General features: G+C 41.9%; 1 protein-coding gene across 3 annotated transcripts in view; it reads left to right on the top strand.

Annotated features, from left to right (window-relative positions):
* Nucleotides 1-12883, top strand: part of JHY (junctional cadherin complex regulator) — an 85288-nt gene extending 72405 nt beyond the window's left edge. For all 3 annotated transcript variants that reach the window (XM_037038245.1, XM_037038244.1, XM_037038246.1), the window contains 3 exons: nucleotides 7829-7909; nucleotides 8631-8759; nucleotides 10563-12883. In XM_037038245.1, coding sequence (XP_036894140.1) covers nucleotides 7829-7909; nucleotides 8631-8759; nucleotides 10563-10760 — 408 coding nt within the window. In that variant the 3' untranslated portion in view covers nucleotides 10761-12883. The remainder of the gene's footprint in view (nucleotides 1-7828; nucleotides 7910-8630; nucleotides 8760-10562) is intronic.
* Nucleotides 12884-17354: the final 4471 nt, after the last annotated feature.

Below are 17354 nucleotides of genomic sequence, written 5' to 3'. Positions count from 1 at the left end.
GAATGTTATTATTTCTTTATTTCTCCTTCTGATTTTTCATTATTAGTGTATAGGAACATGACATTTCTATATATTAATTTTGAACCCTGCTGCTTCACTGAATTTTTTAATTCTCTTAATTTATTGGTGGACTCTTTAGGGTGTTCTATATGTAGTATCATGTCATCTGCAAATAGTGATGTGTGAAAAATGCTCAGCATCACTAATTATCAGGGAAATACATATAAAAATCTTAATGAGACAGTACATCACATCAGTCAGAATGGCTATTATCCAAATGTCGACAAATAACATAGGCTGACAAGGCTGTGAAGAAAAGGGACCCCTTATACACTGCTGGTGGGATGCAGATCGGTTTAGCTCCTGACGACAAGATTGCCCCTACAGCTCCAACTCTAGGAATCACGCCCACATTCCCATTTTTGAGACTCCTCAAAAAACTACAAATAGATATGTCATATGACCCAGCAATTTCACCTCTGGAAATTTATGTGAAGAAAACAAAAACACTGACTCAAAAAGATATGCGTACTTATGTTCATTGCAGCGTTATTTACAACAGTCAAGATATGGAAGCAACCTAGGTGTCCACAGATGAATGAATGGATAAAGAAGACTTGGCATACACACACACACACACACACACATATTATCCAATGGAATACCACATGGCAATAAAAAATGAAATCTTGCTATTTGCAACAACATGGATGGCTCTAAAGGGTATTATTCTAAGTGAAACAAGTCAGAGAAAGACAAGTACACTATGGTTTTACTTGTATGTGGAATCTCAAAAAAAAAAAAAAAACCAACAGACTCATAGAAACAAAGACCAAAGGGATCACGACCAGAAGGAAGGGGTAGGGGACAGTTGACAGTGGGAAGGGGGATGTAGCAAAAATACTGTGATAAGTTCACACGATGACAGATGATTACCAGAATTAGTGGGGTGAGCACATTATAAGGTATTAAGATGTTCAATCACTGAAACTAATACAACCAATTGTATACTTACTATACTTAAAAGAAATTTTTGTAGACAAAATTTTTTGGTAGACAACATTTTCAAAAATACTTAGTAATAGGAAAATATAGTGTAATGCTAAACTGCTTAGTGGAAAAATAACAATAAATTGTAGCTTAGGAACAATTTTATGAAAGTATTAATAGGTCAAAAAGGTAGAAGCAACTGTAGTAGTTTTGATGGCATAATAACTTTGAAAGGGGATTTACGGTTTGAAATGCCTCCAGTGAACAATATTTCTTCTAGCTACTATACTGGTATTAATTGCTAATGATTTTATTTTTTAAAGATTTATATTTATTTTTATTTTTAAGTATATTTTATTGATTATGCTGTTACAGTTGTCCCAGTTTTTTCCTCTTTGCCCCCTCCACCTGGTACCCCCTTTCCTCCAGCAACCTCTCCCTATTTACCTCAGTTCATGTCCATGGGCCATGTGTGTAAGTTCTTTGGCTTCTTCTCCCTTTCCTACTCTATTCCTAACATCCTTCTGTCTGTTTTGTTCCTATCAATTATGATTCTCTGTCCCTGAACCATTTTCCCCTTTTTTCCCCTCCCCATCCCAGCTGATAAGCCTCCAACTGACCCCCATATAAATTATTCTATTCCTGTTCTGGTTGTTTGCTTAATTTTTGCTTTTATTTTTTCAATATATTTTATTGATGATACCATTACATTTGTTCTATTCTCCCCCCTTTATTCCCCTCCACCCTGCACACCCCTCCCCCACCATTCCTCCCTTTAGTTTATGACCACATGTCTCAAGTTCTTTAGATTCTATATTTCCCCTATTGTTCTTGCCCTCCCCCTGTCTATTTTCTACCTACCGTCTATGCTACTTATTCTCTGTACCTTCTCCCCCCCTTCTCCTCCCACTCCCCTGTTGCTAACCCTCCATGTGATCTCCATTTCTATGATTCCACTCCTGATCTAGCTGTCCTCTTGGTTTGCTTTTGTTTTAGGTGTGATTGTTAGTAACTGTGAGTTTGCTGTCCTTTCACTGTTCCTATTTTTTATCTTCTTTTTATTAGATAAGTCCCTTTAACATTTCATATAATAAGGGCTTGGTGATGATGAACAACTTGAATTTGATCTTACCTGAGAAGCACTTTATCTGTCCTTCCATTCTAAATGGAAGCTTTGCTGGATAGAACAATCTTGGCTGTAGGTCTTTGGATTTCATGACTTGGAATACTTCTTTCCAGCTCCTTCTTGCCTGTAAGGTCTCTTTTGAGAAATCCGCTGACAGTCTGATGGGAACTCCTTTGTAGGTGACTGTCCCCTTATCTCTTGCTGCTTCTAGGATTCTCTCCTTCATTTTAATCTTGGCTAATGTAATTATGATGTGCCTTGGTGTGTTCCTTCTTGGGTCCAACTTCTTTGGGACTCTCTGAGCTTCCTGGATTTCCTAGAAGTCTATTTCCTTTGCCAGACTGGGGAAGTTCTCCTTTATTATTTGTTCAAATAAGTTTTCCACTCGTGGCTGTTTCTTTTCCCCTTCTGGTACCCCTATAATTTGGATGTTGGAACATTTACAGATGTCCTGGAGGTTCCTAAGCCTCTCCTCATTTTTTTGAATTCTTGTTTCTTCCTTCTTTTCTGGTTGGATGTTTCATTTTCCTTCTGGTTCACTCCCTTGATTTGAGTCCCATTTTCCTTTCCATCACTATTGGTTCCCTGTGCATTTTCCTTCATTTCAGTTAGTTTAGCCTTCATTTGTTTCTCTAATTTGTGGCTAAAATCAACCAGTTCTGTGAGCATCCTGATCACCAGTGTTTTGAACTGTGCATCTGAGAGGTTCTCAATTTCTTGGTCGCTTAGAGTTATCAGCTCTGGGGCTTTGCATTCTTGAGCCATATTTTGGTCTGTTTGTGCCTGTTACGTTACGTATGAGGAGCAGAGCCCTAGGTGTTCACCAGGGTGGGGCAACTCAGTCACTGGGTTGCGACACTGTATGTGGGGGCGGGGTCAAAGGGGAGCAATGGCGGTCCCCTCTGCTGCTTCCCGCTGCTGGGGCCTTCGCGGGTCTGTCTCACTGCTCACTCCTTTGCTGGTTTATCTGCACGCAAATGTGTGACCATGGTCCGCCTGCTGCCTTGTGCCCTCACTGGGTCCGCCAGATGCTACCCCAGCTGCGTGAGTGCCTGGGTTGGGGGATCTTTCCTGCCCGACCCTGCTCCGCTGCTGGCTCTGCCCCTCTTACCGGTCCCGGTTGTACGGTTCATTGTTGTTTGACTTCCGTATAGTTCAATTTTTCTGTTCTTTGGCTGCGTCTTTGTTTACTAAACCTTTGTTGTATTCAAACTTGGTTGTGGGAGAAGGCACAGTGTTTCCACCTATGCCTCCATCTTGGTGGAAGTCCCTGTTTTTATTTTTTAGATTCAGTTGTTGATAGTTGTGAGCTTATTGTCATGTTAATGTTTATAGTTTTGATCTTTTTGTTAGATAAGTCCCTTTAACATTTCATTGTAATAATGGCTTGGTGATGATGAATTTAGCTTTAACTTGTCTGGGAAGCACTTTATCTGCCCTTCCATTCTAACTGACAACTTTGCTGGACAGAGTAATCTTGGTTGTAGGTCCTTGTTTTTCATCACTTTGAATACTTCTTGCCTGCAAGTTTCTTTTGAGAAATCAGTCTTATGGGAACTCCTTTGTAGGTAACTCTTTGCTTTTCTCTTGCTGCTTTTAAGATTCTCTCTGTATCTTTAACCTTTGGAATTTTAATTACGATATGCCTTGATGTGGTCCTCTTTGGGTCCACCATTATTGGGACTTTCTGTGCTTCCTAAACTTGCATGTCTGTTTTGTGGTTTTTTTTTTGCCAAATTAGGGAAGTTTTCTTTCATTATTTTTTCAAATAGATTTCCAATTTCTTGCTCTTTCTCTTCTCCTTCCGGCACCCCTATGATGTGAGTGTTGGACCTCTTGAAGTTGACCCAAAGGCTCCTTATACTACCCTCATTTTGGGGGGATTATTTTTTTCTTCCTGTTGTTCTGATTGGTTGGCTTTTGCCTACTTATGTTTCAAATCATTGGTTTGGTTCTTGGTTTCATCCACTCTACAGGTATTTCCCTGTAAATTGTTCTTTATTTCAATTACTGAATCCTTTGTTTCTGACTGGATCTTTTTTATGCTGCTGGGGTCCTCACTAAGTTCCTTGAGCATCTTTATACCAGATGTTTTGGACTCTGCATCTGATAGATTACTTATCTCCATTTCATTTAGGTCTTTTTTAAAAATTTTTTTAAAGATTTTTATTTATTTATCTTTAGAGGGGAAGGGAAGGAGAGGAAGAGAGTAATACCAATGTATGGTTGCCTGTCCTGAGTCCCCTGCTGGGAACTGGCCTTCAACCTAGGCATGTGCCCTGACTGGGAATTGAACAGCAATTGTGTGGTTCGCAGGCCCGCACTCAATCCACTGAGCTACACCAGCCAAGGCCATTTAGCTCTTTTTTTGGAATTTTTATCTGTTCTTTCATTTAAGCCATGTTTCTTTGTCTCCTTGTTTTGACAGCCTCCCAGTGTTGTATCTCTGTATTGGGTAGAGTTGCTTTGACTTTGTGCATGGGTAGTGTGCCCTAATGTAGCAGGTGTCCTGTAGAGTCCAAGGGCACAGCCCCTTCATCACCCAAGCTGGGTATTTGAGGTACACCCTTCATGTGGGCTGAGTACACCCTCCTCTACAGTTGAGCCTTCATTGCTGCTGGTGGGTCAGTGGGAGGGATTTACCCAGGCTAGTTAGCTGCAAGGATTGGCTGTGACTACTGACCACCAACCTCTGCCCTCCACGGAGGATCAGCTGCGCAGGGACAGGGTGTTGGTGCTCTGACATGGTCTGTAGCTGTCTGCTGGGTACATTGGCCCTGGGGTATCCTGGGTAGTGTAGGTCAAGGTCAGCCCCCACCTGTGTTTTGCTCAGGGTCACCTTTCCTGAACTATAAAGTAATCTGAGAAGGCTGCTACTTGTGCTGGGCTCAGAGATTCCCAGGTAAAACCAAGCTGTGAAATTAATCTGGCTGCTGGTTCACTGAGGCCAGCTGTTCCTTGTTTGATAGAATTTAGGAAGTTGTGATACAAGAGCCAAGACCAGACATTCACATGGAAAAGCAGCATGGATGGGCCTCTAAATTGGGTATGGCAGAGTCTTTGGGAAAATCCGAGGTGGGTCAAACAGTATTAGCCCGGTTGATGGAGTGTCAAATATGGCACCAGCCTGCTAGTTCCATGGCTCTGCGAGGGGAAGGGTTCAGAAAAGGAAAAATGGCCTCTACTTACTCTGATACCAAACACTTCAGCCTCTCCCAGTATGCCGCTGGTGCCCTTCAAACTCAGAGGGAGTGAGTCTGAGTAGGTGAGCCCATGCATGGGCTCTTTAAGAGGAACTGCATGAGGATCCTGCAGTTTCTTCCACCAACTCAGTCTCTGCTGGTTTTTGTGGCCAGAAGTTGTGGGGACTTATCCTGGCACTGGAACTGTGGGCTGGGGGCCTGGTGTGAGGTGGGGACTCCTCCCTTCTGAGATATCCTTCCTGAATTTTTATCCACCACAGGTGGGTGAGAGTCTAGCCCATTCCTTATCTGTGCCCTTCCTACCAGTCTGGATGGATGTGGTTTCTTTTATTCCATAGTTGTCAGAATTCCATTCAACTTGATTTCTGATGGTACTGAGTGATGTTGTTCTGTATTTTAGTTGTAATTTTGATGTGGACGTGTGAGGAGGTGAGCCGTGTTTACCTATGCCGCCATCTTGAACAGAAGTCACTAATGATTTTAGTTCAAAGGCTTCTTTAGGAAAGGATTTTCTCTCACCTTTTAGAATTAGATGCACAGAAAGAGTTTTGACTATACGTGTTTAACATTCCAGTTGAGCAAATTCTATTTACAGAACTTGTAGTCCTTGAACTGTAGAAGTGCTGCCAATGTGATACATGGTTTGGGCCCTTTGAAGCACAGAAATGTACCACAGAAACCATAGAAATAACCATAGAAATTTTCCATAACCATAGAAATTTTGCCTTCAGCTACAAGGCACAGAATTCCCATTTTCAGCTACTTCAAAAATATGAGTTCTTTTTCTCACAATTAATCCTCAAGAAGGTCGTTGCTGGCACGATGGTTCTACGTCTCACAACATCAGAACCAGTCTTTGTGTGATTCTTTTTTCTTCCTCACCTACAAGATTGCCTCTGAAGCTCCAACTCCAGGAATCACTTCCACATTCCAGTCAAGGTCAAGGGAAGGGGTGCAGGGGCAGCTCCCCTGAACCATTCCAAATAAAAGCTTCCTGAGTTCCTGAGGTGCATCCTCTATCCAACCAGAACACTTTCACTCATTCCTCATGGGCCAGGGTTCAATGCTGAGGGCCTGGGGAAAGGCGTGTTTGGCTCTGAGCCTCTATAGTAGGAAGTGACAGTGGAGACGCTAATGGGCATGACCGCTGGGTGGTCGGTCAGCAGGCCACTGAGAGTACAAGGTGTTGACATGAGTTCACTGTTAAGGTCTGGGAATTATATCTAATGTGAAGAAAAAAATGTTTAAGTCTCTGGACTGTCTGTCAAATTCTGTCTAAGGAAAAGATACATTAGATCTATTGTAGTTTCAGGACTTAATCATTAATTAACAGGAGCTTTTAAAATGTACCTTGTCGCCCTGGCTGGTGTAGCTCAGTGGATTGAGCACGGGCCTGCGAACCACACAATCGCGGTTCAATTCCCAGTCAGGGCACATGGCTGGGTTGCAGGCCAGTTCCCAGCAGGGGATGCACGAGAGGCAACTGTACATTGATATTTTTCTCCTTCCCTTCCCCTCTAAAGATAAATAAATAAAATATTTTTTAAAAAGTAAAAAGAAAATGTACCTTGTCGTTAGCCGGAGTCAGCACAGCAGAGCCACCTCCCCAGCACGGCTCCTCCTCTGTCCTCCCACTCTTCCCACTGACCGACCCAGATGTGCGCCAGGGCAGTTACTGTCACCCAAACCCTCCCTCTGGCACTGTCCTTCCTACCCTTCCCGAGGAAGGGAACCCAATAAACTCACAGACTCAAAGGAAAATGGATTTGCTTTTTCCACAAGGGCATCTGCTGCAAGTAGCAAGATAGTTTCAATGCCAAAAGCAGCAGTTTGAAAAATGTCCTCATCTGTCCTATAGTCAGGAGAGTTTTAGAATTTTTCCTGCCTATTATTGGGCTCAATATTATAATCAATTAGTTAAATTGCCTCACGTTACTTTGCCCCTTTAAAGACAAAAATAATGAGTTACATAAAATTATTTGGACCTTTTAAAATATCCAAATCACACTGAATAGGAGTTTCTCAACAGGTCCTGCCTAGACTCTTAACCCTGAAATGTTGACTGTGTTTTGAATATTATAATATCATTAGACAGGGTGCTCTTACTTGAAGTAGTGTGCAGGCCTGGTCATTCGGATTGCTGTTCCGGGGCCATCGTTCAGTGCGGTGAACTGAGTGAGACTAGACACAGCGGTAGCAGGAGCAGCAAAGTCGTAATGTACACATTACATTGAAATCTTAACGGCACTTGGCTCACTAGAAATTGTTTATTCATAATATTCACAGTTTCAAATTTTTTAATTGCAGAAGTAGAAAAGTGAAAACATGTTAGCTAGCCAGCTACAAAATACCAAAGAAACTATTGCCAGTAACCACCATTAAAACGGACAAATTGTCAGGAAGTGCACCCATCCTCCACTTCCGGCCTCCCTTCCTTATGCGATGCGGTGACAGCTATGGAGGGCACGTGGGTCCTTAAAACAAACTGTCTCTGTGACTGCGTTTTCAGAGTTCCAAGCTCAAAGGTTACCAGAAAAGAGACGTGAAGCTGGGAGGCCTTGGACCTGACCTTGAGTCCATCAGAGACAAAGTGAGTGTGATGTGCACCCAGTGTTTTCAGGCGTGGAATGACCCCTCTGTCTTGCAGCAGAGATGTATAAGATGCCCCCAGAACCAAGTTCTAATTCATATGTCTCTGAATGGAGACACTTCTGAAATAGCCCTAGGAACAGAGACCCAGGCATTCTCTGACTGAGAAGTAAATTTACTTAGCACGTGCTGTGTTGCACGCCCACTTTTCAGAGTCGAAGGCCCATGCACATGAAAGGAGAGGGTGGGTTGTGTGCTCGTAGGTCTTTTTCAGCAGTCACTGTGGTAAGTTTGAGCAGCGGCTACAGAGAGGACACTTAGGGTAAGAGTTTCCTGACCCACGAAAAGTGCATCCACTTTATTCTCTGTCCTCGGGGGAAAGCAGATCTCCATTCAATGTGTTTTAACTGCAGTTGCACTCAAGGCATGAAAAGAGAGTCTAGTTCAAAGTTAGAAGCAAAAATGAAAATAAATTGGGTAAATGCAACAAAGGAGAGGCTGGGTGTGATTTAGCCGATGTTAAGGCAACGCTGGGTGGGCAGCTGCGCAGATGTTCAGCCTGAGAGAGAGAGAGAGACTGCTTCCCAGAGAAACATCCCTTAACCGCTTCCCTGCCGTCTCCCGGTGCCGCTGCGAGTGGGCCTGGCTCGCTGCAGACAGTGCCACTTTAAACAGGGAGCCCAGCGACCCAGCCGGACCAGTCACTGTGTTTCTCTGAACAGATGCAGAAATTAATACACCAAAAGGAATATGCGAAACAGGTTAAGGAGTACAACATGAAGACACTATCCATTCTGTCAAAACCACACACAACAAAAACAGAAAATAAATCAGCCATCGCCCGGCAGAAGGTAAGAAATTCTCACAAATGCAGTTACCTTTTCAATTAGAATTAAAAAGAAACCTTTATTACCTCATGAAGTCATTAATTCCTTCAGTTTGTGAACACTGGGAATGTTTTAGCTACCATTTGTCACAGATGTGGATGTAAAAACCATACACACACCTGTGATGCTACAGGGCCAGCCTTTTACTTTTCCTGAAGTTTATTATCTTTATTCATCTACATGTTTCCTTCTAAGTGTAGTGGTCCCAGTTTGTTACACATAAAAATCAAATAGTGAGGTGATTTGTTAGTGAATCGAGATTGGTAGTTTCTCCTCTCAGTTTCATTTTCCACCACTGAGTGAGTAAGGCTTAAAAGGCAGTTAGTGCTTTTGTGCTGTTTATGGGGCTATGTCAAACAAAAGTCTTTATTGTTTCTCTCAAATTTATTCTCCCATGTTTTTCCTAAGGGGTCATCTTATATAACTTCTTCTGTCCAAGAAGAATGATTTCGTAAAACACAGAATTCTCCCTCTCAGTCAGAGTCATCCAACTACAAGTCTTGACGTGCAGGAAATATGTTCTGTGAAGACACAGAACTTTGCAGGGCAGGTCTCCATCTCCATCCCACTGAGGACAAGGGACCCTTTGGTCCCTTTAGGAATTTGTGCTTTATGTTCTCATTCACAGACCATCTTGCTTATATACTTATTTACGTACTTACTTATTTGAGAGAGAGAGAGAAACATCAATGTGTGGTTGCGTCTCACATGCCCCCAACTAGGGACCTACCCTGCAACCCAGGCATGTGCTGTGACCAGGAATTGAACTGGTGACCTTTCAGTTCACAGGCTGATGCTCAAACCACAGAGCCACACCAGCCAGGGCCAGACCAGTGTATTTTTTATTTATTGCCTTTTGTCTTCAGACCTTGAAGACCACAATCCACTTGAGTTTTCATGGTGCGACTTTTTCTTTTTTCCTCCAATCCATTATCTTTTCATGAGGAGATTCAAGGCAACGAGTCTGTAATTAGAAATCCATACATAAGTCACCTACACAAAACTGAGAAGGCTGGAGTTTTTTTGTTTTGAGGGTATTTTTCCCTGTAGGACCTACACATACCATCCACTCCTATTTTAGCCATCAAGAGACTCTTCAAAATATAAAGCTGGTATAAAAGCAGATTTAGAAATCTTGTTTAGTCATTTTATTTTTATTGTGATGTCTTTCAGAACTGACATCAGTCAGAAAAAAAGAATACTGCCTTTTCCAGTATCCAGGTTTATATAGGTATACTAAAAAAAAAAAAGAAGAATGATTTCTAATTTTTAACAAAGACTTGTTAGATTTCTAGGAGCCTAGGAATAAGGAAGTTGGTGTGATAATGGAGGTGCAGTTTTATGTCACCCACACTGATGTCTGTGGCTGAAAGTGGCAACACATCCTCTTTGGGTAGAAAGGCCTGTTAATGTTGCCTTGTGATAAATTTGGTTTGAATAAGATCAAACACAAGAGAAATCTACATTCAAACACTCAATAAAATTCTGTTTTGTAAAGAAAACATTGGACGCTACAACTGTAGGTTCCCTTTTCAACTCTTTTTCACAGCAAGTCCTTATGTGGCTAATTTATGTGGTTTAAACTGTAAGTTATACCACATTATTTGCATTTTCCACTTGGTTTCCATTTCCATCTACATCATAGTACATTATTGTAGCAATAGTCTTTCGCTTCCATTATCAATAAGCATTTCCGAAGTCTAGATTGCATTTGAGGAATCCAGGGCTCACTTCCTATTTCAAATAAAATTTCCTTTATGTCTTCAGGCTTTAGAATATGCTAAGACTGTCCCCAAACCCAGACCTCCAAATCCGACTGACCGTGTGTCACAGGGTAAGAACGACCCCGCCCGCGCAGGAAAGGAAGGCGCTCTGCCTGCAATCTCGCTGCTGGAAGTGCTTCGGAGCAGGCACGAACGGGAGAAAAACGCCGTGGCTGCTTTCAAAGTCCTTCACATCGTCTAGGCCCACGTGCGGGGCCGAGAACGCCCCGAGAATGGACACGCAGCAGACTCCGACCACCCTCTCCGCGCTGAGAGCGGCGAGCTATTACCCAAATCGAACTGCGGTCCCTCTTTGCTTTGCGTAAGATTTAAAATATGGGGCCCTGTTACATTATGGTGCCATATTTTACCTCCCGGGAAGAAAAATTTGAATTATTTATTTTCAAATCAGTTATAATTTGGAGCTGAGTAAGAACTAGGGAATAAAGCCTGTTGGTTTTATATTGGAAGTTTTGATTTCTGAAACAATCTCTACCCTTCCTTAGCATAATGAAAACTTGGAAATTACTCAAATAAGTTTATCAACTTGTGTTTCTCTCTTTTGCATTCCTGTCAATAAAAATGTATAAATACTTCAGTTTCTGCTAAAATGAACTCAGATTGGACTAATCACCAGTATATTTGGAGATACCATTTCCAAAATATTTCTAAACTCTTAAAATTTAGCAAAGGTTTTTACTACAAAATTAGAAGAAATGAAGATACATCTGGAGGCACCTACTCCAGCAGAACAAACCCCCATGTTCCGACAGAGCATCACGATGCTACACAGAAACCCCCCAGGGCCAGGAGCGCCCACGCAGGCAGCTCAGAGAGCCACACTTCACCGTGGTGACCTGCTCCAGACTTCCTGTCAAGATGGCAGCACAGGTAAACAGTCCTCGCATCCTCCCACGACCACATCAGAGTTACAGCTAAGCTACAGAAAAACTGCCCTTCAGAACCATTTGAAATCTGGCTGAATGTAAGCCCTAAAACTAGAATTTGAAGAAGCAGCCACATGGAGCCTGGGAGGAAGGGTAGAGGCACTCACACGTGGCGGATAAAATTGAACGGATACCTTGACTGTGGAGGTGACCCCTGAGGAGCCAGGCCTCCCAGCCCAGGCCTCCAGTGCCAGGAAGAAAGTCCCCGTGACTTATGGCTGTAAAAGTCAGCAGAGATTGCGACTGAGTGAGAAGGAGAGCTTCTGGGGTCCCAGATGTTCATCTTAAAGGGCCTGTGCCTGTACTTACTCAGACTCACACCCTCTGAGCTCTAGCACTTGGGCAGCAGCTCAGAAGGCACCAGGGACACCCAGGGAGGAACTGATTTTCTGGCATCAGGGTGAGAACTGGGGGGACAGCTTTTTCCCAGACAGAAGTGTGGGTAGGCAGGCACCACATTTGAATATCAACTTGACTCACACTGTTTGCCCCACTGTGGTGATTCCCTGAGATCCCTGCCTCACCCAGCTTTCCAGCCCATCAAGCTGTTTTCAGTAGCTTTTTCATACAACTAGCCTCTCTTGCCTCATGCTTCATATTTCCTATATATAAAAAAAACAACTCTCAAACAAGCAACATCTGGCCTCAGTATGCCCCAAACCTCTTGCTAAGTGGCCCCAGGCCCTTCATTAACAGCAGCCATCTTTGGTTTGCAGCTTGACCTCACCTGGGTGCCTTTAAACCCCGCGCAAGTAGCAGCCATCTGCAGATCACCTGGTAGCTCATGCTGGTGGCCTCAGCCAGGGCACAGGCAATGGCTGACCTTGCATCTTCCAGGAGGCCCCAGAGCCAGCACATCCGATGGATGGCTTCAGACCTTGCTGTATTTCAACCATACCTCCTCCACAAGCAACACACTCAAGGGGCGGACTGAGTGCACACCGGAGCCCCACTGAAGCAAGTCCCTGCCATAGGGTCCACTCCTGCACAGCAGCCCCTCCATGGAGTCCCAGCTGGTCCTCGCAGCTGATCAGCCTGAGTCAGTCCCTCCTAGTAACACCAACAGCAATCAAGACTCAACTACAACAGGACAGAATTGACAGCCCAAATGGGTGCACCCAGAGCACCCAGCTTGGGTGACGAGGGAGGCTGCACCACTGCACCCACAGGACACCTGCTGCATGAGTCACGCCAGCACATCCAGGAGACACAGCAGCCCTGCCTAACACACAGGGACAGACATGGGGAAGTGGCCCAAATGCAGAGATGAGGAAACCGGTCCCAGATGAAGTCACAGGAGAAGTCTCCAGAAAAAGAGCTAAATGAAATGGAGGCCAGTAAACTACCAGATGCAGAGTTCCAAACAATGCTTATAAGGATTCTCAAGGAATTTAGTGAGAACTTCAGGGAAATTAGTGAAAACTTCAACAACATGAAAAAGGGCATAGAAACCATGAAAAGAACCAGTCAGAAATGAAGGATACAATAATTGAAATTAAGAGTAGTTTACAGGGTATCAATAGTAAAGTAGATGAAGCCGAGAAACAAAGAAAACACCCAATCAGAACAGACTATATATATAGTGTATATTTATATATACATATTGACATGTTAATATATATATATAAATGCATGATATATTTATGTATATTAGTATATAGTAAGTTTTCATTATATGTGTGTGTATGTGTGTGTGTGTGTTCTCCAAAAAGGAGCTTCTAGGACAACTTCGATTCAATCAACAGTTGTGTTGTTGGGGTGCCAGAAGGAGAAAAGAAGAGAATGAGCAAAAAACTGAAAACTCATTTGAAAAAATAGTAACACAAAACTTCCCTAACCTGGTGGAGGAAACAGACACACAAATCCAGAAAACACAGAGTCCCAAACAAGATGAGCCCAAAGAGGTCCACACTGAGATGCATCATAATTTAAATGCAAAAGCTTAAAGACAAAGAGAATCTTAAAAGCAATAAGAGAAAAGCAGTTACCTACATGGGAGCTCCCATGAACTGTCAGCTGACTTCCCAATAGAAATTTTGCCGGCCCCAAGGGATTGGCAAGAAATATTTAAAGTGATGAAAAGTAAGAACCTACAACTGAGATTACTTTATACAAGAAGGCTATCATTTAGAATAAAGGGATGGATAAAGAGCTTCTCAGACAAGAAAAAGCTGAAGGAATTCATCATCACCGAACCAATATTACATGAAGTGTTAAAGGGTCTTTTTTAACAAGGAGAAAAAAAAGATAAAAAATATGAACAATAAAATGGCAATGAATACATATCTATCAATAATTGATCTAAAAAGCAAAATAAACAAACAAGCAGATCAGAAACAGACTAACAGATACAGAGAATGTTTTGTCAGTTGCCAGATGGGAGGGATATTGGGGGATGGGCGATAAAGGTGAAGGGACCTAGAAGTACAAATTTGTTGAAACTACAGAATAGTCATGGGGATGTAAGGTACACCATGAGGGATACAATCAATGATATTACAATAACTTTGTACAGTGTCAGAAGATGGGTATGAGATTTATCAAGGTGATCACTTAGTAAATTATTTAATGTCTAATCCCTGGGGAGTACACCTGAAGCCAATACAATATTGTATGTCAACTATAATTGGAAAACAAAAAATGATTTATAAAAAGTTACTTCAAGTATATAAATGTGCTGGGCATGTTGCCATCACAAATATCTTAAAATATTGTCAAATGTGTACTTTTACACAAAGAAATAATATTAGGTAACACAAAATCATTCCATAGTTTACTATGGATGTCAGTATTAATAATTATTTTTACTTTTTACATTACTTTGAAGTTGAATGAGCATTATAAAATTCCCAGGTCTCCAGAGGACCCTAGATAATTTAATGTCCTACTTGCCTCTGTTAGATGGGCATCACATCCTTGGATGCCATATCCAGAAATGGCCAATTGTAACGATGATTGAAGACAGGTCTGTCTATCCACAGAGGTGGTTTAAGGACCAGCTTTGGAGACCTACTCCCATGTGGTATGCATTTTACATAAGCCATGATGAGGTATAAGAACTTCCCATACTTAACTCTCTCTTAAAACTGGAAGCAATTAGCATCACAAGTCTGGGAAGATAACAAGTACCTGACAATAAAGAGTAAACTGACAAATTGTGTTTCTGTGATATTTGGAAAATCATATCATACCTGAGGAGCTAGTTTAGAAAAATCACAGCTCAAACGGCTCCTAAAATATATCTGTAAAAGAAGAGGAAGCCTCATCTTATGCGGTCAAGACTTTTCTAAGAAACATGACATGAAATAATTTTTAATGGCTTTAAATTTAAACTTACTCTGGAAGATAAAATAATTGCTCAGAGACACATCCATGTTTCCATATTAAAAGGACAGGGTAAATTTTATAAATATTTCATTTCCACTAGGAAATCTTAAAATGATTCAGAGCTTAGAATAGGCTTCTCTTGTTCAACCGCCAGTTCTTCAGGAGAGGAAATGGAGATGAAGGAAGGGAACGGGACGCAGTCCCTCCAAGGACCTCCGCTGAGCAGCCGGGTCCGAACTCCAGTCTTGCAACACCGAGGACAGCCCTGCTGGGTACTTCTGTATGGGAAGAAATAATTCTTGTTTTACTGGGTGGGCAAGGAGCATGTAGTTGATACGGATTTCAGTTTTAGACTTTAACTTCCATAATGCAGTTCCATATTCCAAAACATGCATTCCTGTGTACCTTATCAAATTTTTAATATGTATGACCCAGCAACTTCATTACTATACTGATAAAGATGTAGGAGACAGGTATAAAGCAACTCAGGGGTTGAACAATAAAAAGGACGCTATTTCCTCTCTTTCCAGAACATTTAAAAATCATCCCCAAACCATTTCTCTGTTAGCCTAAGCATTGTAACTCCTTCAGGTATTTTCATACATACTGTCAAGAACGCACACTCAGTTAAAGCTGGTTAAAAAATTCAGTCGATTGTCATACAGCGTTTCACAAGGTCTTTATTCTCAAGGCAAGTCTCTGTCATTGGGCCTATGGGACTCTAGGACATCAAAATTCTCTGTGCAGAAATATTTAGAGTGCCAAATGGCACCTAAAATGACTTTAGCTAAAGAAACAGGGCCTATTCTTTGAACACTTGGGGTCAAAATGAAAAGTGGATTGCAACAGGCCTTCATCTGGCCCCAAGGGACCTCGCAAGACTCAGCAGACTGTCACTGAGCCATGTGACACCAGGACAGGGAAGAGACTCTGCAAAGACAGTGACAGTGATGTTCTACTGGTCCTTTAAAATAAATTTTACCAACAATATTAACCTTTTATAGACTCATATGGATCAGTGATTGTTTTTATAGTTGTTCATTTCAGATATTTAAGAAGTAAAAAGAATCTACCTACAGGAAAACAAGGGACTTTAAGCGCATATGCTATGATGATGGAGGGCCCGCGTTTTTACCAGGTGTTATGAGAGACGCAGTGCTTAATCTGCCTGGACACTAAGAACAGGGGTAAATAAGAGACCTTTAAGCCACACGTTACCTCTTATTATGGCCTCCTTTTTTATGGCGGTGTTTCATCTTGAGGTTCCAACGAGACACCCTCTTGGAGCGTTTTTACAAGTAGCTGAATTTAATGGCAGCTGTCTTCATGCTATTGTTCTGTACAGAAAGGAGTCTCTTGGGAGTTATCTAGAAACTCAAGACAAGACAATGTTGGGGAACAAATAGAAGGTAAGCCTAGCTAAGGCCTCAGTGCCTAATGCCTCTAATTGGGGCCTTATTATTGGTTAATGAATCATTGTCAAAACATCACAGTGAGCATGAGCACGCACAGTCCAGTCTACAGTGAGAAAATGACTCTTCATCCCAACGGCTATTATCTGGGAGTTGTTCGAAAACACACCAAGTAATTATGACAACACTAGACCTAATTGAGAACTTTGAGTTGATAGCAAATGGTCTACAATGGCAGACTAGATAAATTCAAGAGGGGTTCTTTTTAATTACTTACTGAAAAATAGCAGAAAATGAATTAAATTACAAGGACAGTCTGCAGATATCAGGGCAAGTTTAGCTAATTCTCTCCATGATGTGCTTCAGTACGTGTATTATCATTATATTAGAAGTAGCATTTGAAAATACAAAGTTCTTAAGGAAAAATCAAAGTTGCTGTCCTAAATATACCTTTTTTAAAGATTCCCTTCACCTGTTAGAGTAAGAATCTTGAATGCTCTGTATCCCATCCAGCTCTCAAGTATTTGTAGTGTTGCAGACTTCTCCCTAATGCTAAGTGTGTTTTTATAACTCCTATTCCTAATGGGTAAGAAGAGAGACAAAAAGATACAGGAACACTGCATTTGCCTCTTCCGTTGTTTTCCCAGTGAGGAAAAGATTTAAAACAGTGGCACATACAGTAAACAGATCAGTGGGTGCTAGGGGTTCAGTGGGGAGGCGGGTGGGATGAACAGTTGGAACAAAGGAGTTACTTAGGGCAGGGAAAATATTCTGTATCATCGGATGTACACCATTATACACGATACGTTTCTCAAAACCTATAGAATCTGCCACACAAGAAAATGAACCCGAACGTGAACTGTAGAATTTAGCAATAGTTAATGATACTGTTTGTCAGTCATCACAGATGTACCACTCTAATGCACACTAATGATATGGGGAGCTGGGAGGAGGTACCTTTATGTACTGCCCACTTAAGTTTTCTATAAACCAAAATCTGTTTGATAAATAAACAAACAGCACAGAGTGAAATTCTTTAATGTTGTGGGTTTTGTTTATTCATAGTGTGTCCTTCCCTCTCTAGCCCTGATTATAAGTTGTCTACATTGT

Source organism: Sturnira hondurensis, unplaced genomic scaffold, assembly GCF_014824575.4.
Source record: "Sturnira hondurensis isolate 20B ecotype Veracruz unplaced genomic scaffold, ASM1482457v3 Scaffold0024152, whole genome shotgun sequence".
In the NCBI taxonomy this organism is placed as follows: domain Eukaryota; kingdom Metazoa; phylum Chordata; class Mammalia; order Chiroptera; family Phyllostomidae; genus Sturnira; species Sturnira hondurensis.
The sequence above is the reverse complement of the archived record's forward strand: the minus strand, read 5'-3'. Positions and strand labels throughout refer to the sequence as shown.